The following is a 19,969-nucleotide window of genomic DNA, read 5'->3' as shown; positions in this document are numbered from 1 at the left end:
CCATGCAGATGTTATTTGGTCTCTGATAACTGAACATTGCCTTTATTTCTCCTCCTCTCTATTACAGGAGAAGCAAGATAAGGTCGTCTTACTCGCTGAGATGGCCAACCTGAGAGAGAACAACCAGCGGCTGCAGGTGGAGAGCCAGACTGCCAGCGAGCAGCTGCGCAAGTTCAGCGTGCTTCTGACCAATCTCAACAAGCCGGGCAGCGACCACGAGGCTCACTCCTTAGCCGATTCACAGAGGGAGTGACCGACAGCCAAGGAAGAGAGTGAGGTTCAGGCCAGAGGGAGGGGCTTTCAGTTCCCATGATTCCTTGCACTCACAGGGGTGGCAGATGTCACACTCAGCTTCCACTGGGCTGCCTTAAACCAGAGAGAAAAAGAAGATCTGGATTTTTTTTAAACCCTTCCAGTAGAGAACCTCCCTCTCTACACACTCCCTGCTCTGAGCCTGTTTATTTTTCTAACTGACGTCTGGATATTTGTCACACGGTGTAAATACATCTGCTACTATGCCGGAGGAGCGAGCAGGAGTGGAGAACCTGACTGTTTTAGAGAACACTACATCACCTGGAGAGGCCTAATACTGTTCCTGCAGCCAATCAGCCAAAAAAATAAATAAATAAGACTGCATCTCCCAGAATGCACTAGAAGAGAGGAAGCTCTACAGACGTGGTACTGTAGATAGATGCCTGTGTGGTACAATTCTCATATATCAATATTATTGACAATGTACTGATATTGTAAAGAGACGTACTAAAGGTGTGTGTGTGTGTGAGACTGATGGTACAAAAGTGAGAAGCATTGCAGCACAGCATTGTTTGTGCTGGGGATGTATTTTATTCCTCATGTGTGTGCCTGTGTGTGTGTGTGGACAGCGGAGTGATGAACAAACCTGTTTACTGTAATCTGAACCCTGTGGGCCTCGTTTTCCTGCCCTCCGTTTACACGGGTGACCCGCGGCGGCCCACGGATGTGAATCAAGCCATCAGTGTGCCGAGAGCAAACGGTCGCAGAGCTCGCCAGCGCGGCGGCGTCGTATCTCCCACACAGAGCAGCGTCCTCAGCAGTGCCTGATCATCTCAGACCTGAATGAACTGATGGTTGCTTTAACCTTAAGCGGGTCCTTTGTTTGGTTTTAGTTGCAGAATTTTGAGAGTTACACTTACCTGCTTTCTGGTGAAGAGCTTATTCTGAAGTAATGTGGTTGGCGTAGCCCCACATGAGCCCAGTTTTGACCATATTATTGTTTACGTTTTGGGGAATAAAGCATGGCGAATAAACTTTCATTTTTACCTTTTTTATTGGACGTACCAACTGCTGTAGCTGGATTACTGTAAAACTGGAGAAATGTTTAAAAATCAGCCAACTTCTCGCTCCTGGCAGCTCTCAGAAGAGCTGGTAGTTATGAGGTGATTCGATGGCTCACACACGTCATGTTATTTTTGCTTTTGTGAAATCAAATTGCTTCCATCACGTCGCTGTAACCTCTAACCGACGTCCTTTAACAAACCCTGTGTTGTTTATGATTTCGTGTGTCAGGCAGCAGAGCGACCCGGTTGTTGTTTTTGTGTTTTAAGATGTCACAAACTGAACTGGAGTGCATAAAGCATGTGCAACAGCCTCACCAAGAACGTAAATAAGTGTATTTTCTCAAAGTGTTCTCAAGTCTTCATGTATTTGTGATCCAGTGAAGCTCCGTGTCCGGCTGAGCACGCTCACAGGAAACATGTACTGCACCTGAAAGTCCATCACATCAGGACAGATGTGCTTGTTTGAGAGGACTTTTCTTGTGTTTTATACTGCGACAGTGCTCTCAATGATATTGTGTACTGTATTTTTCATACAGAAACATATTTTTGAATGCTGGCAGTGAATAGACAGTACACCCCAACCCCCTCCGCCCTGCTAAAACTGTACTGCACTCTCATCTCTCTGATAAAACAGGAGGTTTCTCTTTAACTGGATCTGTTTAAAGTTTCCACTCAGGTTCCTCAGGATGCTGTTAACGACACTCGACCGTTGGGGGGAGGGGGGGGGGGGGGTTGATGATGACAGACGTCACCCTGCTGTCTGCACCGTTGTCCCTTTAAATGTTTTTGGGCAGCAGGATGTTTCAAATTGCTGGAAGAGCCAAAAAAAACTTATTTTTTTTGTCACTGACCCCAGAGGATAACTAACGCCTTCTTCACCCCCACCCCCACCCCCACTCCTCTCTCTCTCGCTCTGCAGCACCCGCTTTAAACCCACCGCCTCCTTCTCTGGGTTGTTGTCATCCCAGTTTTTCCTTTGTCATTTTTTGTCTTTAAGCAGCTTCAGTCGGGTTCCTGTTTCTGTCCTCCATCCACACAGCTCTGCAGGTGTAGCTGTGATTTTAGTGTCAAGTCTTAATCTTTAGTTTGCTGATGTAAAAGGGGCAAGGTTGTTTTTTTTGTTTTTTTACATATATATATAAATCTTGTTATGTATAATTTTAAGCTATTTAAAGCATACACAAGGACCCCTATTGAACAAATCCAATAATGCATTATTACTGGTAATATTGTGCGACTAGTTATTTCCTTTTTTTTTGTTGTTGTTAATATTTTTATAATTTATTTTTGACATGTTGGTCACTGTTGCAGACAATAGTGAAGATGAGAGGGTACTGTGTTTTCTCTTCAATTCCTCCTTCCTTTCCTTTGTCCTCAAGCCTCATTGTTCCTCTTTCCATCAATGTTTCCTGTATTCAGCAGGAATAACTGAAGCAAGGGTTTGGTTTTCTTTGGGTTGTAATAACGTGTACATTTTAAAAGTGTAAATTATGTTTTCATTGTTTTATAAAAAAAAATATATTAAAAATAAGTCAAAACATTTGCTGGTTTCTGGTCTTTGAGTTGCGGTTCAAAAATAACCTTTTAGTTCCAGATTTTAGAAAACGACTGCAGGGTTGTGAGGAGGAGTTAGTAAATTAATTCTGTGTATGTAAAGAAAATGTTTTTCACTTAAACATGAAGCAGATTTTTGCTGCATTAACAGTACATTTGAAAAAAAATAATAATTTGCTGTCTGTCCCCGTTTTCATTTTCAGGTTCCTGGTTGAATGAATTAATCAGTACATTTTTTTCGTTAATAAACTGGTAAAAACAGTCTCTCCCATCGGTGTCCGACGTAAAGATAACCTGAGTAAAAAAATTTTTTTTAAATTCTGTATTTAAATTATTTCATTTGAGGAGGAAAAAAAAAAAAAAAAAAAGCTAACCAAACCTACCCGACCCTGTTTGAAAAGTAATCACCCCGCTTTATCATAAACACTTGATTGCAGTTCTGTTAAGTGTGGCACAATTTTGTCACAGCAGTGAATACAACTAAGAAAAAAAACAAAACACATTCAGTCCATTTTGTTTATAGCAGACGAAGCATCAATGAAACAGATTTTACACAATCAACTTTGATTCAAAACTTTAAGTTGTTAGAAAAGTCTCAAACGTATTTTACAGTAAGTGCTTTCTGTCTTTGAGTCGACAGGAAGTTTACTTTATACAATACTGAGTCTTAACTCTGAACTGCAGTGGAAGAAGCTTTAAGTCAAGGAAGAAGATCCAGGGCTTCAGCAGGTCGGAAACGTTTACGAGCCGCACATCAGGCACTCGTCCTTGTTCTCCAGAGAGCACACCATGGCCGCCGTGTTGCGCTCTTTGATCTCCTGCTCCGAGGACGTGGCCGGCTGTGCCTCCTTCAGCTTCTCCTTGTTCAGGGTGAACTGGATGGGGTTGGCGGCAGGCTTGGTCCTCAGGTAGTACATCCCAGTCTTCAGACCCTGCGGTGGGAGAAGGACAGAGTTATTTTAAACCCCAACATGTCTTCACAGTGAGGTTTCACTCCTCCTCGTGCAGCTCGACACTCACCTGCTTCCAGCCGTAGAAGTGCATGCTGGTCAGCTTGCCGTAGTTCGGCTCTGCTATGTGGATGTTCAGGGACTGGCTCTGGTCGATGTAGGCCCCACGGTCGGCGGCCATCTTGACTACAGTTTTCTGCGAGATCTCCCATACGGTTTTGTAGAGCTGCTTCAGATCATCTGGGATCTCATTGATGTTCTGTCAAAATTAAAAAATAATAATAATTAAAATGAAAGTTTCAGGTCCAAACAAAGGAGTAAAAACAAGAAGAAAAAAAAAAAAAAAAAAAAAACCACCTGAGCTTAAAACATCGTAAACTTCTCAGCTGATGGTATTTGGGACACATAGACCAGAATTTAGGGCTAATGTGATGCTTAAAACTATTTTCCATTCAATTTTATTTAAGTAGCACCAAATCACAACAACACTCATGTCACGGTGCTTTATTTTGTAAGCTAACGACAACAATTGAGAGAAAACGTCAACAGATGACCTAGCAAGCACTGCGTGACAGTGGGGAGGAAAAACTCCCCTTTAACAGGAAGAACCGAGCTTTAAACAATTTGCTGTGGAAACGAAATAGTTACAAAAATAATTGGACCATTTCAGAATGTTAGACTGAGATGACGGATTTCCTTCTTCGTGTTTTCACAGATTGCTTTGGATCCTCTAAATATTTGACTGTTTATTGATTTACTTTGTGGCACCTAATCAAAATTTGTTTTTTAATTGATGAATTAGAAGACTAATTATTCAAGATCAAAAAGGATGAAAAACAGCAAAGAGATGGAGTATTGCCTAATTTCATTATGCTTTTTTTCAAGAGTCTTGAAGCTTTAAATGTATATATTTAAAAGCAGTTAAGTGGCATTTTATCTTTTCCTGTAAAGGAAATGTTTGGGAATCAATATTTTAGTCTACAGAATGAAGTTCACACCTAAGAAGCTGGAACCTAGAGATGTCTGTCATCTTTAATGGTTTCCCTTCCTGCTGATGATTACCTGGATGGAGCCATTGTTAGCGATCAGCTGGTTCTTCATCTCCTCATTCCACAGGCCCCTCTCTGTCAGGTCTTTGAGCAGGTGGGGGTTGACGATCTGAAACTCCCCCGAGAGCACCCGGCGGGTGTAGATGTTGCTTGTGTAGGCCTCGATGGACTCGTTGTTGCCCAGGATCTGGGCGGTGGAGGCCGTGGGCATCGGGGACAGCAGCAGGCTGTTCCTCACGCCATGTTTGGCGATCTTCTCCTTCAGCAGCTTCCAGTCCCACAGGTCCGTTGGCGTCTTCTCCCACATGTCGTACTGGAGAATGCCCTTACTCACCGGCGAGCCTTCGTACGTCTCATAGGTGCCGAGCTCGGCGGCCAGCTCGCAGCTTGCTTCCAAAGCAGCATAATACATTGTCTCAAAGATCTGGATGTTGAGCAGTTGAGCCTCGGGGCTTTCAAAGGGATAACGCATAAGGATGAAGGCATCAGCCAATCCCTGGACCCCGATTCCTATCGGCCTGTGGCGCATGTTCGACCTCCTGGCTTCTTCCACCGGGTAGTAGTTGATGTCGATAACCTTGTTCAAGTTCCTGACAATTACTTTGGTCACGGATGCCAATTTTTTAAAGTCATAAGTCCGCTCAGGGGTGACGTACATGTTGAGAGCGACAGAGGCCAGATTGCAAACCGCCACCTCGTCCTTGCTAGTGTACTCGACGATTTCCGTGCAGAGGTTGCTGCACTTGATGGTGCCCAGATTCTGCTGGTTGCTCTTCCTGTTGCAGGCATCTTTGTAGACCATGTACGGCGTCCCGGTTTCTGTCTGAGACTCGATGATTGCATACCATAGCTGCTGAGCCTTCACCACACGCTTCACCCTCCCCTCCCTCTCATATCTGGTGTAGAGTTCTTCAAACTCCTCCCCCCAGCACTCATCCAGCCCGGGGCAGTCGGCCGGACACATCAGGGACCAGTCTTCGTTGTTCTCCACGCGCTTCATGAAGAGGTCAGGGATCCACAGGGCATAGAACAAGTCCCTGGCTCGCTGCTCCTCCTTTCCCGTGTTCTTCTTCAGCTCCAGGAAGTCAAACACATCGAAGTGCCAGGGCTCCAGGTACATGGCGAAGGCGCCGGGTCTTTTGTTGCCCCCCTGGTCAACATAACGCGCTGTGTTGTTGTAAACCCTCAACATTGGGACGAGCCCGTTGGAACAGCCATTGGTGCCGGCGATGTAGCTCCCCGTGGATCTAATGCAGCTGACTGCCACGCCAATCCCTCCGGCTGATTTGGAGATGAGGGCGCAATGCTTCAGCGTGTCGTAGATCCCCTCGATGCTGTCATCCTTCATGGCGAGCAGGAAGCAGCTGGACAGCTGCGGCCTGTTGGTTCCAGCATTGAAGAGGGTCGGGGAGGCGTGGGTGAACCACTTCTCTGACAGCAGGTTGTAGGTCTCGATGGCTGCTTCGATATCCGTCCCGTGGATTCCCACAGCCACCCTCATGAGCATGTGCTGCGGACGCTCAGCTACTTTGCCATTGATCTTTAGCAGGTAGGAGCGCTCCAGAGTCTTGAAGCCAAAGAAGTTGTAGGAGAAATCTCTGTCATAGATTATGGCCGAGTTAAGGCGGTCTTTGTTTGCAAGAACAATGTCGAGTGTGTCTTTCGAAATCATGGAGGAGTGGCGTTTGTTCAGGGGGTTGATGTAGTTGTACAGGTCCTCCATGACGTCGCTGAACACCTTCTTCGTCTCTTTGTGCAGGTTAGAGACGGCGATGCGTGCGGCGAGGATGGCGTAGTCGGGGTACTTGGTTGTGAGAGTGGCAGCGATCTCCGCCGCCAGCGTGTCGAGCTCCACAGTGGTGACGCCGCTGTACAAACCCTGGATGACCTTCATCGTGATCTGGGCTGGGTCCACAAACTCCATGTTGAGTCCATAGCAAAGCTTCTGGATGCGAGATGTGATTTTGTCGAACATGACGCGCTCTTGCCGTCCATCTGAAAAATAGAGAAATGTGTTTTTGTAAAAAAGGGCGACTGATTTTATGAATGCAACAGATTTTAATCCAGTTTAAAACATTAACCACGGCTCGTATATTTTTGGGTTCAAGTTTGTTTTTAAAGGTGAATAATGACGTTAACATACTTAGGGCTCAGGTTTCCGTTCTTCTCTTGTGTGATGTCAAGGTACCTGAGGTACCTACATCCCCAATATATTATTGGACATCCCGAATACCTCCCACCCACTCCATGATGTGCTGGCTAGTCACAGGAGCATGTTCAGTGAGAGACTGAGATTACCAAAAAGCACCACTGAACCACACAGGAAATCATTCTTGCCCGTAGCCATCTCCCTGACCGGGCTGTGCGATAGGACCAAAAACTCATATCCCGATATAAGCTTCTCATCCCAGGAACAATATATATCACAAAATAGTTTATTTTCTGTAAATTCTGTGAATCTCAGGCAACTCGGCCTGTGTGAAGTGTTTTCGGCTGGCTGTCGTGTACCTGGAGTCGAGTGTTTTGACCGATGCATGAAACTTTTATATAGGGCTGTTTGATATAACGATATATATCGGATGACGATATAAAAACGTCTTTGTTTCATTTTACACTATCGTTTGTTTCGTGGTGTCGCAAAATAAACCGTTTACAGCAATATTTCTTCGTTCTTCTCGTTTTGATGGTCACTGTAGTGGCTATATTAATTTCTTAAAGTTCTCTCTTTCTCTTATATTTAATATAACCACACTACAGACAGACAAGCGCCTGTTTTTATGCTAAAACCATCGCGTGTCCGCTTGTTTATTTTCCACATAAACCTTTCACAATAAAGCTCAAGATCCTGTTGAGACTTTTCAAAATAAACTGAATCACGTGAAAGAGTATGCAGAGTATTTAGGGATGAGAAGCAAAAAACAGCCGTAAGGTGCCAAAAAATAAACCTTAGACTCAAAGTTAGAACAGGCTTTTCCCCGCAGCACACAGTGTAATAAATACAAAGAAAACGGCGGCCGTTACAACTTATGTCTAAATGTATCGTTTCATGCATCGGTTAAAACACTTGACTCCAGGTACACGACGCCCAGCTGGAAACACTTTACGCAAGTCGAGCTGCCTGAGATTCACAGAAAATGTTAAATTTTTGTGATTTATATCGTTATCGGGATGATAGATGTCTTATATCGGGATATGAGATTTTGGTCATATCGCACGCACAGACAGACAGAAACAGCCGCCACTTTCTTTGTGAGTCTTTATTACATGGCGTGCTGCAGGGAAAACCTGTTCTAACCTTGGAATCTAAGGTTTATTTTGAGCACCTGATGGCTCTTTTTTGCTTCTCATCCGTAAACTCTCTCAAGTGATTCTTGCATAGGTGGTAGAAGAGAAAAAATATTGCTATAAACAGTGTATTCTGCGTCACCGCGAAACAAATGATAGCGTATAATATAAAACTATAGATGTTTTCATATCATCATCCGATATAGTTCGTCATATCGCACAGCCCTACTCCCTGTACAACTCCTCCATCTAATACGCTGTAAACACTGCAATAGTTACACCCTTTTTGCACATGCTCTACAGTAAAATAACAAATGACAACGTTCACAGGTTAGAGTCAAATGTCAATCATATATATTCCACCCCTGTAATGTTCTTGATATGTATAATTGAGCCACTTGTATATATTAGCTGTATTTCTTAAATTTGTAAACTCTGTAACATATTGTTTTATTTAAATAGTCTAGTCCGTTACTGTCTTGAAGCAACTGTAACCCACATAATTTCCTTAGGCATTAATAAAGTATTCTGATTCTGAATATTAGGTGCGGCACCCCCCCTGCAGTTGAAACCTTCATGAGGGGCATCCAATCACAGGACAGTTTATTTAAAAGGCAGAAAACTAAACCTGCTTGTTTCAGATAACAAAGGGCTACACTGAGGCTCAAAATGGCATGAAGATGACAATCATATCTTTAGATGAAGCTCAACCCAAAAGTAAAGTTTCTTCCTATGATGCATTTCGTCTCTGTTAATCTTTTTTTCTTTGTGTTTTGTCATTAATCTTTTTTCTACACTCTTCTCTTGTTTAGTTGTTATTTTTTCCTCCCTCTGCTCCTTTTCCTTCTCCATCTCCCCTCATTCTCCAACCAGTCGATGGCTGCTCCCTGAACCCTCCTAACAGGAAAAGAACCGATTTCTCTTCTTGATGATTGGGAGTTCTTTCTCCCAATCATCGCCAAGACCTGCTTATTGGGATTTCCTCTCTCACACTGTAAGGTTTGAACATTACAGTTCAGATCAAACTCTGAATACACTGTCAAAACTACCTTCAAAGAGGAGGTGTTGTAAGGGTTTATAGATCTTCTTTATGACGTTACACTGCGAGGCTATAAAAACTTTTGGCGCCTCTTTTAAGACAAAGACTAAGTCCATATTGTCAAACTACAACCGACCCCCCCCCCACCACCACCACCACTTAAACACGTTTAACCTCCACGTCAGGGGGACGGTGCAGCACTAACCAGCTCCTCACTAGTCCAGGTTAACCAGCCTGTCGCTAAATGATGTAACCCTACAGCAGGCAGAATCACCGGTAACTCCACACGAAGCTAACCGAGGCCTGCTACAACATCGCAGCGCTCACCTCTTTTGATCACATGCATGTTGGCGGGCTCAGGCGTCTCTGTCTCAGGGGCGGGGGTGTGAGCAGCTCTCCGGGTACAGGTCGAAGCTGTTCGCGGGATCACAGCGAGCTGCTGGACACTAACTCGCGGACTGCTCGCTGTAGAAGCGCGCGAAAGACTCCCAGAAAACCCGCTCACCTCCTATTTGTACGGAATGCGTCACCACGGAAGTGAAGACATGGACAGGCATCTCGGCCAATCAACATCGCGGGACTTCAAATCTGGCGGGACAGAGAAGTGCGTCATAACAGTGGGTCAAAACACACAAAAAAGAAACTTTTACAGTCAAAGTAAACTATCCTGTTAACAGGAAAATGTCACATGTATGTGTACATGAGGTGTATTTGTCTGAAAAGGTTAAAAATTCCCGAGTTAGTACAGAAAAAATTGTGTGTTTGGGATTTATTGTACGTTTTCAGTTTGTATATATGTCTGTTTTGTTTTCAGAGGCAGGATTTTGGATCGTAAGAACACATATTATAGTGGTAATTTACAAAGAATCAAAGTATAAATAATAACTGCATGTCAAAGTATTATATTTGTGAATTACACGTTTCTGATGCATCAGTTTAAAAGGTTTGATTTAAACTTAAATCCTTAAAGAGTCAGAAGACTTAAAAATCCGGAGAAACAGTAATAAATAAAACATGTTTGCTTTGTCACAGCAAGGCACTGAAGTTTAATGTGCTGCAGAAGCAGTAGAAAAATATACAGTCAATGGCCACTTTATTGGGCACACCTACACCTGCACTAAGGCAGATAGAGTGAGGCTTCAGAGTGTAGTCAAGGCAGCACAGAAGTTCATCGGCTGCCTTCTCCCCTCTCTGATGGACATTTATTCCTCCCACTGCCTCAAGAGAGCAACAAACATCTTCAAACACAGTTCCCACCCTGGTTTTAACTTGTTCAACCTGCTTCCTCAGGGAAGCGCTACAGGTGCAATAGCACAAAGACCCACAGACTCAAGAACAGTTTCTTCCCAAAAGCCATAACTACCCTGAACTCACACATGCACTGATAAACACAGTTCACCCCCCCATTCCAAGGATTTCCCTAAATAAACCATCACTGTGCAATAACCCAAACTGTATATACACAACACTATTTATTTACATATTGACTGATTTATTTATTTATTTTTATCAGATTGTATATTTGCACATTTTATATATTTTTTCTGTAAATACTGTCCATATGTATATAGTGTTGCAATAACTGTGCAGCACTATATTCATGTTTGCACTGAGTAGGAGATGCTCTGTATCTCATTGTACGTCTGTATTGTGACAATAAAGGCATTGTATTCTATTCTATTCAACGGCTTATTGCAAATATCTAATTAGTCAATCACATGCCACCAACTCACTGCATTTAGGCATGTAGTCATGATCAATACAACCTGCTGAAATTCAAATTGATCATCAGAATGAGGAAGAAAGGTGAGGCAAAAAGAGAGTGACCAAACTCTTTTGAGATGATAGGAAGGCAACAGTAACTCAAATAACCAGTTGCTGCAACCAAGGTATGCAGAAGAGCATCTCTGCATGTGCAAGACGAACTACAGCAGCAGATGACTGTAGGTCTGTCTACACTAGCAGATGAATGTGCCACCCTCCAACAAAAGGAGGGTGCCACTCCTGTCAGCTAAAAACAGGAAGCTGAAGCTTAGTGATACATATAATCCCTGAGATATTTTAATATAAGAAAAAGAACTGCAATCCTAACTGTATGTCTCAGTTTTACACGTCACATGTTAAAGAAATGCTTCTGTAGCAAATGAAAGAAATCTGACTCTTTAGGCTTAAACTGTAAGTAGTGAGTGTGTAAAATGACAGAAATATATTACTTATTTACTTTGGTGCAGGGTAATGGCCACGGGGAATGTCTGTATCAGTAGAAAAAACTGTAAAACCTATGAAAATACAAATAAAAGTCCCAAATTAATGTTCTCCTTCAAATTTTCCAACACTTTCCAGGTAGCCGAATTGAAGTGTTTGGGTTAAGGGCAATCTGAAGGCAAGAACAAGAAGATGTACCTAACAAAGTGTTGTGTTGTTTACTGTAGTTCCTTTTGCGCTCCATAGGTGGCGATTACGTCTTTACCCCCCTACAGGCACCACAGAAGAAGAAGCAGTGCAGTTTTCAGTGGAGATGTCCCGTAAAGAGAAGGGGTTAAAATTAAACATTTTTAAAAGGAATAACGCGGCAGTGGAGTTATGATAAGCTTGCTTCGTTACTTCATTTTTGTAGTGTTTCTCTGATGTAGCTGTAAGTGGATTAAAACGAGTTTTACGACAGAAAGTGAGGCGTTACAGGCGGCAGTTTGTGTCTCTGTTGTAATTTATGCTGGATTAAAAGCTCCTCTGAACATCTCCGACATGTCCGGCGTGTCTTCGAGCTGCGGGGCCGCTGCGTCTAGGAGCTGCGACCCCCGGAGTCCGCCGAGCAGCAGCTAATGATGGGCTGCCGCTGTGCTGCAGGAGGGCAGCGTGCTGTGTCGGATGTCCCCCTCGGCTTTGCTTCTCAACAGCCTCCACTTCCTGTGTGACTCTCTCTCCTCCGCTGTTCTGCAAAGCCGGTTGTGACACGTAGCTGTAAGGACCGCCAGGAGCGGCTCTGCGAGTTCAGTCATGTCCAGGTCCGGCCGGAGGTTCAAGCCGCTCCAGCAGAGCAGCGGGGGCGGCGGCTCGCTGCCCGGCTGTGACCGGGTCCGGATGCCCCGGGCCCGGGTGCTGCTGTTCTGCCTCCTCGGTGTTCTGGTGTTGGCGGTGGTCCTGGGAGTGTACCTGTCCAACGACACCGTCATTGGACATGTGAGCCACGTGCCAGCGGTGGATCTGAGCAGAGACAGGGTAAGAGCTGCGACAGGAAACAAACTGAAGCTGTGCACACAGCAGGATTGATTTAATCCCCACAGACGGTCATTATGACACCTCACTGTAACCAGACCTGTTCAGTCACAGCTGTGATACGGGTTACTTCAAACCAGTACTCCAGGATAACTTAGCTTTTATAAGAATAACTCAAATACAGCATCGCAGTCATTCCAAATCTAAATGATCAGGATCTTAATAAGAAAAATCTGGCTAATAACAGCGGCTACTGTGGAGTGAGGCAATGCAAAGTTTGAATCTGGGTTTGCAGCAGTGGAGCTGAATCATATAGTGCTGCAGAGCATCTGTAATCACGCAGATGAGCCCATAGTCATTTTTACATAACACGGATCACGCTGAAGTAATTACTGAGCTTAAATTGAATCATTGTCTGCTTATAATAACTTTAAAGTGTATCTGTGAGCAAGCTGATGTTGGCATACATACAAAACAAATAAAGAGCCAAAGTCATTTTATATATGAACTAAATTTTTGTTTTTGTTTTTTTTTCTCTTTTTCTCTTTTTTTTTTTTTTTTTTTTTAACCAAAAATAGATTATTTTACTTTCATTTTAAATGAGCCAGGTAAAACATTAAAACATCAGGAGCCACTGTAACTATGAGAAACACAATCACACAGATAGATGCAGAAGTGAACACAGCACCAGATTATATGTTAAAAACAACAACAACAACAACAAAAACCCAACTAACTTTCAGTCAAACTTGACACCTGAAATTCACTCAGAGCTCTGAAACAGTTTCAGTCTAACCTAAAAATGAATCTTTTTGAATAGAATTACGGAGGCACTGTTCATTTTTAATGGGCAAAAGACTCGAGCTGTGAAAACATAATAATAATTTAACTTGCAAGGCCAAACCGATGTGAAGTCAGGCGTATAGTCTGCAGGTGTGATTCATGACCAGTCAGCAGTTTGGTGGGATACTGACACTCTCAGTGCAGTGGCTGATATTAACATAAAAACAGCCAGCTGTAACATGTAGCATGTCGGGTGTGACATGCTTAATGACGATTTTCAGGACGTCTTTATTCATCAGTGAGTGCGTGTCCCTCAAAGTACATTGATACGTCTTATATTGCTTGACTTGTGACCATTGCAAGACAATGCTGATTCTGTGTAGCAGTGTATCACGTAGCACGTTTGTGAATCTGAGCCCTTTGAGAGGAGTCATGTGGCCAAGAGTAGCATTTTCTCTATCCTGTAATATTGACTGAAACTGAAAACTACTATTATGTACAGGCCTACTGCTGTTTCTTCTCCCTGCTGCTGCTGCAGTCCTGACTGGGAGGCTCTCATATGAACAAATTTCACTGATCTCACTCTCACTCTTTATGATTCATATTAAAGTCAATTTATTTCACTTAGAAGTTCTTGCACGGATCTGCCCTTCGCCAACGATCAGCAATGCTACAATTTTATATCCCACGCTCAGTTGACGGGCAGCAGTTCCAAGCACCAGACTTTGAGAAGTCGACATCTGTTGTGATTAAACGTGCTACATAAATAAACTGACGACCTGTCTATTTAGACGCTCGGCTCCATTAATAATGAGCGCCGCAGCAGCGCAGGTGTGCCACTGATCATGTTTCACTCTGCAGCTTTTACCTATCCTCATTTTACTGTACTCCTTAGTCATGGCAGTTTAGTTTGCGTTGCCCCAAATCAGAAATAAATGACAGATTCCTGCAAATAAAAAGGTGAACAGAGCTGCTTATAGCTTCTGATCAGCAGCCCAAACCCAAAGATGTTTAATTTACTTTCATATAACACAAACAAAATCATCTTACCTTTATGTTTATGATTTGGGATTTGAATGAAGCACAAAAAGAGCTGCAAGTTTTACAAACGTCACATATGCTCTTATGTTGTTAAGCACATACAGCTGTGGCCAGAAGTTTATCCTGACTCATCACGGGCATGACTGTCATGGTAATTTTCAGCTTTTAATAATTTATTTGAATTGGGGTTTTTTTTAGCCGTGTTGAATGTACAGCATACAACTTTTAATTGATTAAAGAACAAGAGTTGTGTGCACGAGCTCAAATATATACACACCCCATTAATATTTGGTTAAATGTCCCATAGCAAGTTGCACCTCGATCGGACCATCACAACACTTCTGGTTGGATTTTGGCCACTCTTCTTGGCAGAATTGGTAGATTATATTTAAATTGTTTGGTTTCCTGGCTCAGATCACTGTCAGCTACCATGCCTCCATGGTTGACAGTAAGGCTGTTTGATATGACGATATATATCGGATGACGATATAAAAACGTCTATGTTTCATTTTACGCTATCGTTTGTTTCATGGTGTCGCAAAATAAACTGTTTACGGCAATATTTTTTCATCGTTTTGATGGTCACTGTAGTGGCTATATTAATTTCTTAAAGTTCTCTCTTTCTCTTATATGTAATATAACCACACTACAGACGGACAAGCGCCTGTTTTTATGCGTTGTGGTTAGCAACAACAACGGTAACAGCATCGCGTGTCCGCTTGTTTATGTTCCACATAAACTTTTCAAAATAAACTGAATCACGTGAAAGAGCAGATTATTTACGGATGAGAAGTAGAAAAGAGCCGTCAGGTGCTAAAAAATAAACCTTAGACTCAAACGTTAGAACAGGCTTTTCCCCGCAGCACGCCATGTAATAAATACTCACAAAGAAAACGGCAGCTGTTACAACTTATGTCTAAAAATGTATCGTTTCATGCATCTGTTAAAAGACTCCATGACACGCAGCTGGAAACACTTCCTGCAAGTCGAGCTGACCGAGATTCACAGAATTTACAGAAAATGTTACATTTTTGTGATTTATATCGTTATCAGGACGATAGAATTCTTATATCAGGATATGAGATTTTGGTCATATCGTACAGCCCTAGTTGACAGTTGCCACAGTGTTCTTAGGTTTGAAAACCTTTACCCAAATGTACCCTGGCAATTCTCAGTCCATGGCAATATCAAACTCAGTTCATTGTGGACAGTGACACTGTGGCTCTCTTCCACAGCATGTCTTTTATCCTGTCTTCCTTCTCCCACCCCAACCGGTTGCGGCAGATGGCCCCACCCCTCCCTGAGACTGGTTCTGCTGGAGGTTTCTTCCTGTTAAAAGGGAGTTTTTCCTTCCCACTGTCGGCAAAGTGCTTGCTCATAGAGGGTCATATGATTGTTGGGTTTTTCTCTGTAGGTATTATTCTGGGGTCTAACTTACAATATAAAGCGCATTTAGGTGACTGTTGTTATGAGTTGGCGCTATATAAATTCAATTGAATTGAATTGACACTGGCGTTCCAGCAGTTTACACTTATTCCTGAACATCTGAGGATGACAGTTTGAGTCTTCTTCCAGACTTTGGAAAAGTGGTGTGACATGAATAAACTGGTGATCTTGGACTCTGCAGTTGTTCAGAAATGGCTCCAAGAAACCTTCCCAGCTTATGTAAATCTACAGTTCCTTCGACTTTCCCATTATTCTGAATATTGGTCAGTACAATGATGAGTGCTGTCAAAAACAATCTACCAGATCTAGTCAATCACAATCACTGAAGAAGTACACTGTGCATGTAAACATTTGACCACAGCTGTATTTTTGGGGCCCACCTAAGAGGTTTTGGCTTTCCACCGACGAAAACCCATGAGGACTGTGCTAAAAACATTTTTTTTTTGTAGTAGGGGTTAATTTTTCTTTGGCTTAAATACAGTTTTCTGTAAAACATTGCCAAAAGCAACAGGAAACTGCACAGACTTGTCCTTAGTAAGGTAACGCAGACTGTTTGCCTGAACTGTGTGTGGGCTAGTTTTGCTTTGGGGCATTGAACCTTCGATAGTCAAAGGAAAAAAACATGTTGACAAAATAGTTAAATGGAGAAAAGGAGGTGTAATATAAACACTGGAGGAACTGAATGATCCTTTAAACCCATCAGAGAGGACGTGAACCTCTGGACCACGAACATGTGGAACGTCCCATGCTCGTGTTTACACACTGTTCTTTTTTCCCTCTCCTCCAGCTGTCCCACAAACCCAGTAAGTGCTCTCCAGCTCAGATCCGCCGTCTGGCCTCTCAGGTGGACGGCACTCGCCTGTGGGAGGCTCACCTGCGGCCCATCCTGATAGAGCGCCTCCCAGGCACGCAGGGCAGCCTGTCTGTACAGCAGGTGGGTGTAAATATTTATTGCTTCCTCACTTTTACACATTCCCCCCTCATCATTAACTCCCTGCTCCACTTCAGCACATCACCTCCACCCTGTCCTCGCTGTCTGCTGGCTGGTCCATAGACCTGGACTCGTTCCAGTCCCCTACGCCTCGAGGCCAGGTCACTTTCACCAACGTCGTGGCCACTCTGGACCCTTCGGCACCTCGACGGCTGCTCCTGGCCTGCCACTATGACTCCAAGGTGCTGCCTCCAGACCCGCGAGCCCCGGAGAAGGTGTTCCTGGGGGCCAGCGATTCTGCAGTGCCCTGCGCTATGATCCTGGAGCTCGCCACCTCTCTGGATGCCCAGCTTAGGTCATTCAAACAGCAGGTGGGTTTTGTGTTGGCTGAATTTAAGCAACAGACAAAGCAGATGCTGACAGATGTGGTTCCCGCTCACGATGAAAAGTAAAGGGCTGAGATGCTGATGAGAGTCTTTCTTATTGTGTTGTTCCATCCCTCTGCTTCTGAGGCCGCAGTACTGGGGAGAAAATGCTGACTCGAGCACTATCTCTCCAGAGGGCTGTGATTTATGTAGTTACCGTAGAAACACACACTGCAACAGCACTGCAGAAAGAGAAACTCAAGCCCTGCTTTTTTTCCCCACACAAATTTGATTACCTCTGCTTTCTTTGTTTTTCCTCTCAGAAACTTCCCGTAACTCTCCAGCTTGTGTTTTTCGACGGCGAGGAGTCATTTGAAGAATGGACCGCCACCGACTCGCTGTACGGCTCGCGCCACCTGGCCGAGCGCATGGCCAACACGCCCCACCCGGCAGCCTCCTCGCACGCCAACATGCTTCAGGCACTGGTGAGGAAGCTGCAGGCAGAAATATGTTTCCTCTGTGGTCATGCTTACTTCCTGAACCAGACGCGCTCCACGCTGTCCTTCAGTTTGCACAGCTTAAAAGTTGAATCCAGCCACGCTTTGGTCAGTCAAATCTGAAAAAGTTTCCACCTCAGACTCAGCTTCATACTTACATCTACAGTCTCTTAAAGTACATTTTGAGCCTTTTTAACTCAGTAAATATTCATAATATGAAGGTAAAATGTGCATAAACTCATTTAAAAAACATTATTGCACACAAAGGTCATGAGAAAGGATTATGAGAAGGTCAGGTGAGAGGGTCGTGGAGTGACCCTTTGACTTACATTAACATTTAAATTACTCTGATTAAGACAAATGCCAGCTCCCGTCTCTCTAACTTCGTCTCTGCAGGATCTCTTCGTGCTGCTCGACCTACTCGGTGGTCCCGATCCGCTGATTGCGAATCACTTCGATAACACCGCACGCTGGTTTGACCGCCTGATTGCTGCAGGTAAGCGTCCGCCGTAACTCCTCCACCAATGCTTGAATCCCTCCTGAACACTTGTAGAACTGATCTCTGCCGCCTCCTCCACCCTCAGAAAAGCGGCTCCATCGACAGGGTCTCCTGACGTCTCACCCCTCAGAGCAAACCTACTTCAGGAAGGATGTGTATCTCGGACCCGTGCAGGACGACCACATCCCCTTCCTTCACAAGGGTAGGTGGGAACCAGGAGTGTAGCCTGTATACCCACCCCCTGACCTCTGCAGCTGGAGGTCATCCCTCAGTTATTATAGTCGAAGCAAGCCACAAGACACTTAGATTAGGACTGCAGCAGCGATGCTTTCCATGAACAAAGACACTGGCAGTCCTGTACTGGTGTATTTGAAATTTTTATTTTATTTTTTTTTTTGGGGGGGGGGTTGGGCTTGTAATTACAGTCAGTCCGCAAGGGGTAAAATTTAAGAAGTTCAAAACAGGTATTGAACCTTTTGAGTTCAGTACTGTAGCACATGTCTGTCTCCAGGGATTTATCTCCTCTTTAAAGAAGAGAAGTCACTTTCTTTAACCCATGCTCAGTCACCATCCCTGCCTTCGTGTCTCTGTGCAGGCGTCCCCGTGCTGCATGTCATCGCCACTCCCTTCCCACAGTTCTGGCACACACTGGAGGACACGGAGGAGAACATGCACCGCCCGACGGTGGAGAACCTGACGAAGGTCATGGCTGTGTTTGTGGCAGAGTACCTGGGCCTCTGAGCGCTGAACACAGACAGCAACGGTCCGAGCAGGACTGGCAATAAACGACGAGGTGAGGAAGAGGAGAGCCGGGTGAAATTAAGTAAACTGGAATCTGAACTTTACCAAAGACGTGTATCTGCTGGGCAGTCCTCGGGTTCACGTGGACAGCGAACTGGACACAGCTGAGCAAAGTGTGTGAAGTGGATGGTTAAAACTTTATTACTAATACACATGCTGGGGAGCATCATACCTGAGAAGCAGCTGGGAAATGTGTCTGTGACTCTATATTAATGTTTTTGTTCTGTTCCTGTGAAAGAAAAAAAGCCTTATTAGCCTTATTGATGGTTTATCCTGTTAATAAGAGCTGGAGATGCTCTTCGTCTTCTTGAGAGGGACCTGTTGTCTCATTTTCATAATCTCATTTTCAGCTCCGAGATTTTTTCCTCGGACTCTGCTCAAGTAGTTTTGCATGATTTACCGATCACGTGCAGCCTGAAACAAGCCTCTCCTTTTAAACTGAGCTCCTTTTGATTGGCTGCCCATCATAAATAATAGAATATCTGCTCTCAGTGACATCATTCAGAGCCAAGAGTAGAAAAAAAACTGTGAAAAAGCGCATTTAGAGCACTCTCAAGCTTGAGCTTTGGCCATATTTAATAGGAGCATCCACAACTGTAGCCGTTTATATATACATATGAAAGGAAATCAGCAAAAGCATGACGGGTCCCCCTTTAAGAACGACCTGTGACGAGCGCTGCTGCTGAGGATGCTTTTCGTAGTTTATCTGTGAGTACCTTCTCCTGACTTTACCTTCACATCAGTGAAGATCCTCATGGCCTTGGCTGTTATGAAGTGCCAGCAAGATGAAAATCATGAAGATGTTACTATGGTAAAAGATCACACCGCAGTGATTGTGAAATTATTTTATTCAGGTTCTCTTACAGTTTCAAGACATTTCAGGAAGTCGTAAACACTGAAAACGCTGTCTCCTGGTTCAGTGTGTAACCTTTGGGTATGATACACGTGGGTGCAGTTTACCAGCATGTACCCTTTAATAAAAATAATTCCCTGATCATTATAAATGTTTTGATTTCATCTGTGAATGCAGTGTGGAGATGCACCTTTATGCCACACCTGTGATCCAGTCTGTTGGCTTTAATCTCCAGACGTCTGATGTCTGTCTTGTGTGATATTCTGTAAACATTTAAGTCTCTGTACGGGATCTGCTAGGTCTTGTTTTGGTAATAAACTTTCAATGACAACAGAAATTATGAT

General features: G+C 43.9%; 3 protein-coding genes across 6 annotated transcripts in view; 2 read left to right on the top strand and 1 right to left on the bottom strand.

The window, feature by feature from the left end:
• The window catches only part of sipa1l3 (signal-induced proliferation-associated 1 like 3), an 82,384-nt gene extending 79,528 nt beyond the window's left edge, over positions 1-2,856 (top strand). For all 4 annotated transcript variants that reach the window (XM_084951454.1, XM_084951451.1, XM_084951452.1 and 1 more), the window contains one exon: positions 68-2,856. In XM_084951454.1, coding sequence (XP_084807580.1) covers positions 68-253 — 186 coding nt within the window. In that variant the 3' untranslated portion in view covers positions 254-2,856. The remainder of the gene's footprint in view (positions 1-67) is intronic.
• Positions 2,857-3,372: 516 nt separating this feature from the next.
• On the bottom strand, positions 3,373-9,752 carry LOC146373695 (ribonucleoside-diphosphate reductase large subunit). Its single transcript, XM_084951455.1, has 4 exons — positions 9,521-9,752; positions 4,883-6,864; positions 3,891-4,079; positions 3,373-3,802 (listed from the first exon to the last, which is right to left on the bottom strand). Exons 1-4 carry the CDS (start codon positions 9,537-9,539, stop codon positions 3,611-3,613), a joined length of 2,382 nt encoding a protein of 793 aa, XP_084807581.1. The 5' UTR covers positions 9,540-9,752; the 3' UTR covers positions 3,373-3,610.
• Positions 9,753-11,661: 1,909 nt separating this feature from the next.
• qpctla (glutaminyl-peptide cyclotransferase-like a) lies at positions 11,662-19,962 on the top strand. The gene is made up of 7 exons (XM_084951256.1): positions 11,662-12,412; positions 16,467-16,613; positions 16,688-16,981; positions 17,299-17,460; positions 17,869-17,968; positions 18,057-18,173; positions 18,567-19,962. Exons 1-7 carry the CDS (start codon positions 12,191-12,193, stop codon positions 18,710-18,712), a joined length of 1,188 nt encoding a protein of 395 aa, XP_084807382.1. The 5' UTR covers positions 11,662-12,190; the 3' UTR covers positions 18,713-19,962.
• Positions 19,963-19,969: the final 7 nt, after the last annotated feature.

Source organism: Perissodus microlepis, chromosome 14 (assembly GCF_051167445.1).
Source record: "Perissodus microlepis isolate ML-2025 ecotype Zambia chromosome 14, ASM5116744v1, whole genome shotgun sequence".
NCBI lineage: Eukaryota > Metazoa > Chordata > Actinopteri > Cichliformes > Cichlidae > Perissodus > Perissodus microlepis.
This window is presented reverse-complemented; position numbering and strand designations above follow the sequence as displayed.

Bases quoted from the DNA above. Each gene is read 5' to 3' on its own strand.
- LOC146373695 (XM_084951455.1), bottom strand. The intron at 4,080-4,882 runs GTAATCATCAGC...TAATTTTGACAG, and splicing joins CTAACAATGGCTCCATCCAG to AACATCAATGAGATCCCAGA. The intron at 3,803-3,890 runs GTGAGTGTCGAG...CTCCCACCGCAG, and splicing joins ACTTCTACGGCTGGAAGCAG to GGTCTGAAGACTGGGATGTA.
- qpctla (XM_084951256.1), top strand. From the start codon at position 12,191: ATGTCCAGGTCCGGCCGGAGGTTCAAGCCGCTCCAGCAGAGCAGCGGG. The intron at 12,413-16,466 runs GTAAGAGCTGCG...CCTCTCCTCCAG, and splicing joins TGGATCTGAGCAGAGACAGG to CTGTCCCACAAACCCAGTAA. The intron at 16,982-17,298 runs GTGGGTTTTGTG...TTTTCCTCTCAG, and splicing joins TTAGGTCATTCAAACAGCAG to AAACTTCCCGTAACTCTCCA.